At 37.9% G+C, this 9,504-nt stretch overlaps 1 protein-coding gene across 1 annotated transcript; it reads left to right on the top strand.

Moving 5' to 3' along the window:
• Positions 1–320: 320 nt before the first annotated feature.
• On the top strand, positions 321–8,241 carry rab11al (RAB11a, member RAS oncogene family, like). The gene is made up of 5 exons (XM_079470096.1): positions 321–1,123; positions 2,955–3,150; positions 3,606–3,799; positions 4,092–4,172; positions 5,475–8,241. The coding sequence occupies exons 1-5, from the start codon at positions 1,084–1,086 to the stop codon at positions 5,609–5,611; spliced, it is 648 nt and encodes a 215-aa protein (XP_079326222.1). The 5' UTR covers positions 321–1,083; the 3' UTR covers positions 5,612–8,241.
• Positions 8,242–9,504: the final 1,263 nt, after the last annotated feature.

The following is a 9,504-nucleotide window of genomic DNA, read 5'->3' as shown; positions in this document are numbered from 1 at the left end:
CACATTTTAATAGTCGATACCTTTGACTCTAAACCATACAATTACTGTGATATATTTCTTGAAAGAGCAAAAACATGAATCCTATGAAACTGAATTGACATTTAACGACATTCTCAATTCTTTCACTTCTACAAGTGAATCTAGCTGCATGCTTTAAAAGGAAATGAGTCATCAATCTCTCTCCTACGTGGCATTTCCAGGCTCCATCATTAGGCTTGTTCGACTAGATGCGGCGCCGCAAGATCCGACACTCGAGTGACATCGAAGTATCGCGAGACCTATTCGAAAGCAAACATATAACGGTGTTTCGAACAGCTCTCGCGGTACTTCGATGTCACTCGGATCTTGCGGCGCCGCATCGAGTCGAACAAGCCTATTCCTGTGAAGCGCGAATGATGTCACAGATGCGTTGCTATGGAATGTGGACGAGCTCACCTGACGCACACCTGCGCTCTCTTCCATTGGCTATTCGTGTCAGGCGGTGGCACGTCGTGTATTTATCAAACCTCGTGTTATCTCCACAAACGCATTTTAGATATACGTTTATATCGTTGGTGTTATACTGCGTCGAGTTTCCCTTGCGATTACAAAATGGGACACACCTGTGACGTTGCACCTGTGCGGAAGCGCCGCGCCGCAACGCATTTCATTGGTCCGCATTTCGACGGTCGTGTAATTGATACGTTCGTGAGCCAATCGGATCGCGCGGGAGGCGGGCTTGCGTTCGAGGACCGTGACGTGTTGTTTGCCTTAAGATAGGGAGAGAGAGAACGGGGTGAAACCTGGATGACGTATCCCTTCAACACCGTGCGAAAGTTGATCATCACTAATCTTATTTTGCTTAAGGTTTGCTCTGTATGCGCTACTCGACAGACGCGTGATTTAATATAACGTTTTATGTTTGATTTAACGTGTTTTTGACGTCCGAGGCATGTGCGTAATGAAGCGCTCGTGATCAGCTGCTTCCTCTCATGGGCAAAGTTTCGTTGACTTTGCGATAAACTTACGAGCGATACGAACCTTGTGACTACTTTACATTTGACAGCACGGAAGTATTATTGAACCAGTAAGAAGATTAAAGTCATGACGGGTCGAGAAGACGAATACGACTATCTGTTTAAAGGTGAGCAATTGAACTCCACCACGCCGACCATGTCACTGTTTTCCTCATACTGCTATTATTTCCTGATTTTATTCATCGCTCTCTAGTTGTAGTTTTTCTTTATGCATTTCGTTGGTAAACACCTTCGCATTAAAAGTCGCATCTACATAAAAGGCGCAAGCCTCATTTTAACATGACAAATGTACAACACTTGATGTCTATCAAACGTCGTCAGAGAGCCGTTTTTTCTTTACGACGCGGAAATAAAAGTTTTGCTTTGTCGGAAATGCCTTTTGGTGATCAAATCATTTGGGAAGAGGTGATTTTGATGACACTTGAATGATTTCCCTCACAAGTGCACGAAATTGAAATGCAGTTAGACCGGCAGGACCTGTATAAAACCTGGTCTTTCCCAGGATGAGTTTACATTCAGAGGGTTTCAAAATCTCTAACATCAGAAGGGCTCACGAGGATTTTTATTATCTTTTACTTCCCCCTCCAACATTTGAACAAAAAGACATCTTCACAAAGTCATAAATGAATAATATTGGCTAGTTATTTGTTTTTGATCCATGTAATCTTAATAAATAAGGTTGTTACACTTTTAAAACTATTAAGATTACGAATCAGTAAGTGATAAGTAAGTCAAAGTAGGCAATACTACAAATAAATGCCAAAAAAAGCAAATATATTTGATAGTTATGGCATAACAAGTGCATTATTTTGTGTAGATCTGAAGACAGGAAGGAGAACTCAATTGAGTATTTTGCACATTGTCTGAGATGTGGCTTTCCGGTCGTGTATTTGTCGTCTTGACCATAATTAAATAGGCAGGGCTTAAACGTGCAAATTATAAATACAGCACTGGTCCGATCGGGCAAGTGACCGTTATATCGGCTTGCCTGAGGGTCTCCCAGATGCTGGCCACGGGCCGCCGGAGAGTCCTTATTGTTGGCCCTGGCTTCTTCACATGTTTCCTAATGCTAAAGTAAGATTAGGTCACACATTTATATGTTCACAAAGGTGTTGATTTGTTCAAATACATCAGTGCTTTTCAATAACACTACGCTTTCACCAAGTTTAAAATAAATCTGTTTAAATATTAATGGGTCATTAATGTGTATACGGATTGGACACCGCTTCATTTAGTTAAGTTTGCAATACTGGCCATTGGTCACTTCTTTAAAAGGTTCGATGAAAATGATAGAAAGAATCTAAATGACTATCATTAATCTAATCACCCCCATGTCATTCAAAACCTGTTTATTGTTTTTTTTGTCTGCTGTACATACAAGCGGTTTAAACTGACCAAAAGAAGTCCATATGACTTATGTGCTACATGTCCAGACTTTTAAAGTCCAGTTAGTTTTTTTTCACGATGGAGTCGTACCTTTATGAAAAGGTTTCGTAAGTGACAGGTTCTTCTTGTGTCACTAAAAATAACTATATTGAATAACATGAGGTTGAACAATGAAAGCATTTAAATAGTTTCTTTAAGCTCTGAAACCTTACTCTCTTGAAGGATTCGGAGAATGTTACACATTAAAAAACATTTAAAATCACATCCGTTCTATTTTTGCGTCCTTCTGTGAGAGGGAGACATCACCAGTATGTCGTAAGTCTACCTGTGTAGGTGAAAAGGGAGTTGTTCTTTAGTCTCGTTTACTCATTGTTAAAACGGCTTTGTTGAAACACACCCTATGTGTGTGAAATATCTGACTGTAATTGCTGTTGTGTGGTGAAGCACGGCCGGTTTCCTGACACAGCACAAACACAAACTGAGACAAAGCACGCACAATAGGATATGAAGAAAACCATTAAGTTGATCTCACGGTATCTTCTTCTTCCGCAGTGGTGCTGATCGGGGACTCTGGTGTGGGCAAGAGTAACCTGCTCTCTCGCTTTACCCGCAATGAGTTTAACCTGGAGAGCAAGAGCACCATCGGGGTGGAGTTTGCCACAAGGAGCATCCATGTGGAGGGCAAGACCATCAAAGCACAGATCTGGGATACAGCCGGACAGGAGAGATACAGAGCCATTACATCAGCGTAAGTGTCTTGTCAGAACGTGAATCAAATAAACCTTGTTTTGTATTTTGTTCTGCTGAGACCACCACAATCTTCAAGTAACTTGTAAATTATAATTATGCTAAACACAACCCCGAGAATCTCTTTTTTTATTTGATTTCGTTAACACGTCACATGGCATTGCATTACGATATTAAGTATTTTTGGCTCTTGCAAGATAAATCGCTTGTAATGTTCCTCATTTGTAAGCGCCTTAGTATTAAAGCATCTGCTGAATGACTCATTTTTTCCACTTAAAGTAATAGTTCACCGTAAAATATATCATGGCATCATTTGCATCACTTGTTCCAACTCTCTCTTACTTTCTTTATTTCATTAAGCAGCAGATTTTCAATGCAGTGATGGTAGGACCACATCAAAACCGGAACCTACGAAAACAAAACAATGCGAAACCATGTGTGTGTTTGTGTTTCCAGGTATTACAGAGGTGCTGTCGGAGCCCTGCTGGTGTATGACATCGCTAAGCATCTGACCTATGAAAACGCAGAGCGCTGGCTGAAGGAGCTGCAGAATCATGCCGACACGAATATTGTCATCATGTTAGTTGGGAATAAGAGTGACCTGCGCCATCTGAGGGCCGTGCCGATGGATGAAGCCAAAGCGTTTGCAGGTTAGAGTATAGTGCTGGTAGAGTTAAATTGAAACAGCTTGTACTCGGAGTGTCAAACTACAGTTACTTTTGTAAAAATGTTAATGCTACCAATATGCTAAAGCTATTGAGAGAAGCAATATATAGTATAAAAGTCTATTCCTGTTTATACCACTTTATTCATAGAAAACTTTCAAGCATAAAACCGTTGCTATTAAAAGAATTAAATTGATGTTGATGGTCAAAACAGCTTATCTTGGCAAGCTTATATGTCAGGTAGTAACATCGCTTTGTTGGATATTGTGCGTTACAGAGAAGCACGGGCTTTCTTTTCTGGAGACATCCGCTTTGGACTCTTCTAATGTCGAACTTGCCTTTCAGACCATTCTCTCAGGTGAGTCCCACAAATCCTCTAGATGGGTGAATTTTATAAAGACATGTCCAAATCAGTTAAGAGAATGTATGAATCTTGAATGAAACCTGTTAAAACACATCTACGTGATATTTCTCCAGAATACGGGTTAAAAAGATGTATTAACATTTTACATATACACTTATAGCTGCAGAACAAATGAAGGGAACATTCCAAATTTTCATTTAATCAGCGTTTCTAGATGTATTGTGGTCATTTCAGTCCAGTGTGGACTTTCAACAAAATCAAACCTCGGAAGTGACAGTCAATTCACAGCAATGTGAAAGACTGACATCATTACTAGACACATGAAACCCTTGATTTGATCACAGTTATCACATAAAACATAGGTTTACCCTTTTCCTTAATGCATGTAGAAATATTGTTTGTGTGTGTATGAATATGAACTTGTTTTCTATGCTGTATTTGAGGTCTGAAAAAATACAGAGCATCTTTTCTGTTATTTTGACCTGTTTCTCTTACAAATTTTGTAAATGCCTCTCAGCTATGCACAATGTTCATTTGTTCATTTGTCAATAGAAACCATAATTGAAAACTGTCAGGTATATACCTAAAAACTCATCAACCAATCATAATCTCTGCCCACCTCTCTCAAATAGCTCGGCAAGCATCATGCTAGCAATTTATAAGTTGTCAAAGAAAATAAATGTATTTTCTAGTCAATCCCATTATGAGATTGTAAAAAAAATTCTATACTACAATTACACAAGTTTTAATAGTTGTTTTACAGTAATGGGAATCTACTGAGAATCACTTGAGAATAATGGAAATGACAAAATGTAATGAGAATTTGTGGGCAGGTGCAAAATTGTCATGAAGATAATGTCTTCGACTATTAATGGTTTTATTATTATTATTTTAATTTCTTGATACAAAATATGTCTTTCTTTTGACTGATATATTTTTGTTTGTTTCATCCCAAAACTATTACAATTTAATATATCAGAGTAGAATAATTTAACAATAGTTGGGAATGAAAATGTAAGAACAATTCTTTGTAGTATTGCCACTAGATGGCATCAAACTCCAGGCCATAGACGGGTAATACAATGAATGAATGAACAACGTGTGTTTTGAGGTCAAACTCTTAGTTTGTCATCCAGATGTAGTGCCGTTTTTTTATCTCTTAATTTGGGCCGGGAAATACCTCTCAGCTACACAATTCTGAATTGTTCATTTTTTCAAAAGAAACCATTATTGAACACTGTCAGTTCTATACCTGAAAACTCATCAACCATCCGTAATCTCTAACCACTCTCACAGAAATTCATCGTATCGTCTCCCAGAGGCAGATGTCAGGGCATGGTGATTCCGACTTCTCGCCCAACTCCAAAGTGGTACCCATCACTGTACAGCCGACGCAGAATTCCGGCAAACAGGGCTGCTGTCAAAATAACTAAGCCGCCACAGCACCACCACAGGGTTTGGGAAAATCTGGAAATTTGAGCAGGCTGTTGTTGGGCTGGGCATAAAGACGGGCCGTGCTCATGTCTGACCGACTGTTGTGTGCCCTCTGCGTGGTGTGGGTACCATATGTAACAAACATACTTGATTATGCCCAGAACGAGCAAGTAATAAGCTTGAAATTTAATAGCTCAAACATTTTGTTTTACTGAGCTTTGCTTTTTGTTTCAGACTAAATAGAATCGGGCAGTTAGCTGGGGCGCTCAGACGCGACTGCTCTTATTTTTCAGCACTTCAGTCTGCTTACAAATGAGCAGAAACGACTTCACCAAAGATTTTTTAGAACGTGTATTACTACTTTTAAATAGAAATTGTTGAAAGGTTTTCATAAAAAAGGGGGAATTTGTTAATTTTATTTTTCTTTAGTTAACCACCACTAAAATGACATCGTTATTGCACATCTCTGTACCGGGAAAATTCAAAACTGGGGTCACCCTACACACATTTAGTTAATTCCAGTGCACACGGTTAGTCCTGTAACAGCTCTTCTGTATTTATTGAATGCAAATATAATCTCGATATTCTGTGGTGTTTTGTTATGTCTCCTTTATATGTACGATATTATTGATTGGAATTTCTCAAGGGCTTCTCCAGCCATTTCACATTTCAGCTGTGGCGGTCTGTAGTCATGTTTCTATCGATCAGAGAAGTGTCCTTTAAAAAAAACCCGCTTTATAGTTAAAAAAAACACAGCTGTAGTTTAACATAAGGGAGAGTACCTTCGCGGTTGGGAATCAGGTTTTAATTAAAATAAAAAAAAAGGAACTAATCGGTTTCATGATGTTTGGTTCTGTTTGTGATGTAATTCTGAGTTCATGAGCATCAAAGTTTGATTTTATTAATTTTTCACTACGATTTCAATCTTAGACATGGTCTTACCCAGTCAATATTTAAGATATCAAGGTTATATTTTCAGTGTTCTTTGCATTATGTAGAAAACAATAAATCTAAAAAAAAGACTTGAGCTGGGTTTTCACAGGCTTGGTCACATATGAATAAAATATACAATGTATGCATTAAAGCCAACAAAACGTGCAGTAGAAATTATTCATCGTTTCCCATCATTTAAATCAACGCAAACCTAATAAAAAATGAGTGCATTGTATGTCTGTCGCCTATATTTGAAAGAAAATAAATTTTATCATAAATATTTGACAGGTTTTTAGGAATTTATGATACATACCCTTTTCGATGTGTTATAACAGCATTTTAAAAGTCTTATGATGTCATCATATAAGGTCTGTATATAGAGCCAAACTTTTCTTAACCATCTTTTCTTTCTTAAAATTACCTAAAATTGTTAATGACATAATTAAGTATCGAAATCAATTACCATCCCTAATCACATTAGAGGACCAAACACCTGTCAGACATTTATATTTTTCTAAGAGGTGTCTTTTTTACATTGATGCAAGATTACTTTCGCTTCAAGTTTTTCTGTTTGCTTGAATAATGCAATGCGAGATGAATTAGTCTTACACAAGCTTCTATCGTTGAGTAGACACACAATGCATATTATATTGCAAGGCAGATGAACTGATGGCTTTCGAGGCCCTGCTGAGGTTTTCTTACTGGAAATGAATTCCTCGCTGCCCACCCCTGTTAGCTGCCACATGTAACTTGAAGATCATCTCCTGAGACCTCACTCACTGTCCCAGCTTTGTCTTATTTTTTTTTTTATCTATCTAGTATAATTTTGGTGGATTTACTGTCGAACAAATGTTTGCTGTAGGATTCATGTCCTCCGTGTCTCTGGGGTTATGTTTCTAGCCGTATTTTATTTTACTGTTTCATTTTAAACAAATACACGAGGCGCTTGCCTAATATGCCTTGCCTGTAAGCGTTATGCTAATGCCGTCAATCTGTTAAGCTGGATATCGGGCATTTAGCTGGAGTCGTTGATAATTACTGCTTTGGGAAGATGCTGTCATCACGCCTGTTCTTTTCCCTGTGGGACCCTTGAACAAAGGAAACTGCAAATACATTTTCAATGAACAACGTGGATGTTTATCATTTACCGGGTCACTCGAACGCACAAGACTGTCTGATATTGGGGAAAAATGACTTTTAAACTTGGGTGGATGGAATTTTACGTAGAAGAAACTTGTGAATGTAAAAGGGTTCCCATATGTTGTGACCAAAGAAGAAATCTGAATATTGAAGTAATGAACTGCTTTGCACTCACAAGAACAATATCTTATATGTGATAAAATATTTAAGGAGCATAATTTATAATCACATCAGAAATTTCCATGACTTTTGCATGCTTTTGAAGATGTTACTCATTTAAATGACTTTTCCAGGACGCTGTGGGAACCATCATTTTTACCTGTGATTGATTCGGTTTTTACTTATGGTTTTGTTGGGGAATGAAGGGTGAATTCGGGTAAGTTTGGAATCATTTTCACAGTCATCTCGCTGTCAAAATGTCCCAATTGACCTGACTTCACACCCTATATTTTAATACTTTAATTCTGCACATTTCTTTGTACCAGAAAGCTGCATAAATAAACAATTTGTTTTCTCAAATCGCCAAGTGTTTGACTAAAACACACATCAAGATGGCACATATCGTTCTGTTTGTTTTATTAGAAACATTTACAATACAATTTCTCGAAAATAACAAATCAAAACTAGTATGGCATAGATACATTGATCAAATATCAAAAAAGAAACGCACAAAAAACATGTTCTAAGAAGAAAACCTGCAATTTGTGTGCCTCCTGCGGACACCATACTGAATCATGAAATGAAACAACTCGTGGAGTATCGGCTAGCCTTGTCTATGATATGGCAAACCTCTCGTATATCAACAATAAATTGAACACTAGTATCAGGAGATGATTGACCAAACTAATACACTATGACCACTATGAGAGCTGTATGAACCACTTCTACTGTGCTGGAAGCTACCAAATACATACTGTCGGACTGGAGTAACTCAACCCAAGTGAGGTCACCGAAATGACCATCTTGACCCCCCCTCACTGTTCCTGTCTGACTGAAATTGAAACCACTACACGACTATCATTGCCACCACAGAGCCAAAACAAAGATGCGCGTTCACCATGAAGTATTGAGACTGTGTGTATGTGTGTGTGTGTGTGTTTTTTAAGTAAGTATAACCTTGTAAACAATAGTTGAGTGCTTTGTCATGTTCGAGACACCCCGGGTCATAATAAAGGAATCATTAGCCCTCGAGTGTGGCTCGTACATAAGCCAAATATTTTAAGAGATGATACCAGTCACATGCAAATAACCATATTACTTTAAATGTGCTCGAGATCTGCTAAAACAAATATAATAATTGAGTATCTGATATGAGGAAATAAAAAACATCTGTGATTTCAGATTTAGTTCCATGCATATTTTTGGAAATTGTAACAGTGTTACATTTAACAGAGTTTGTTTGTTTGACTGTGTGTATGCACAATCATTTTCCTATTCACCCTGTTACGGTCATTTGATTCACAACAATTGCATTTAAGAACAAAGTAAAGCAAAAAACTAAATCAAAGGAAAGGGACCTATCCACTCAGATATATATGGCGTTAAAGGATGAGCACACAACACTGGGTGCTTCTGCTATGCAAAAATGCGGTATTGAGGCACAAACTTGAAGTGAGTAAAATACCCCAAAATCCTATAAAATATTTTCTGTCCTATCGTTAATGCACGCATTTAAAACAGCGCTAAAATATAAGCCTTCGAAACCCCGCCCCGCTCGTCTTATGCTGTCAAGGATAAGTGTGAAGCATTTTTCTACCTTTCATAAATAAAAATTCTATAGTTTTAATCATTTTAGTAAAAACTCAACTCCATGCATTTT

Source organism: Barbatula barbatula (assembly GCF_947034865.1).
Source record: "Barbatula barbatula genome assembly, chromosome: 12".
In the NCBI taxonomy this organism is placed as follows: Eukaryota; Metazoa; Chordata; class Actinopteri; order Cypriniformes; family Nemacheilidae; genus Barbatula; species Barbatula barbatula.
Note: the sequence above shows the minus strand (reverse complement) of the source record. Positions and strands in the feature narration are given on the sequence as shown.

What these genes read in the sequence shown, in the direction of transcription:
- rab11al (XM_079470096.1), top strand. Translation starts at nt 1,084, where the DNA reads ATGACGGGTCGAGAAGACGAATACGACTATCTGTTTAAAG. An exon ending in TGAAGCCAAAGCGTTTGCAG is followed by an intron (nt 3,800 to 4,091) that starts GTTAGAGTATAG and finishes TGTGCGTTACAG; the next exon opens with AGAAGCACGGGCTTTCTTTT. An exon ending in CTTTCAGACCATTCTCTCAG is followed by an intron (nt 4,173 to 5,474) that starts GTGAGTCCCACA and finishes CCACTCTCACAG; the next exon opens with AAATTCATCGTATCGTCTCC.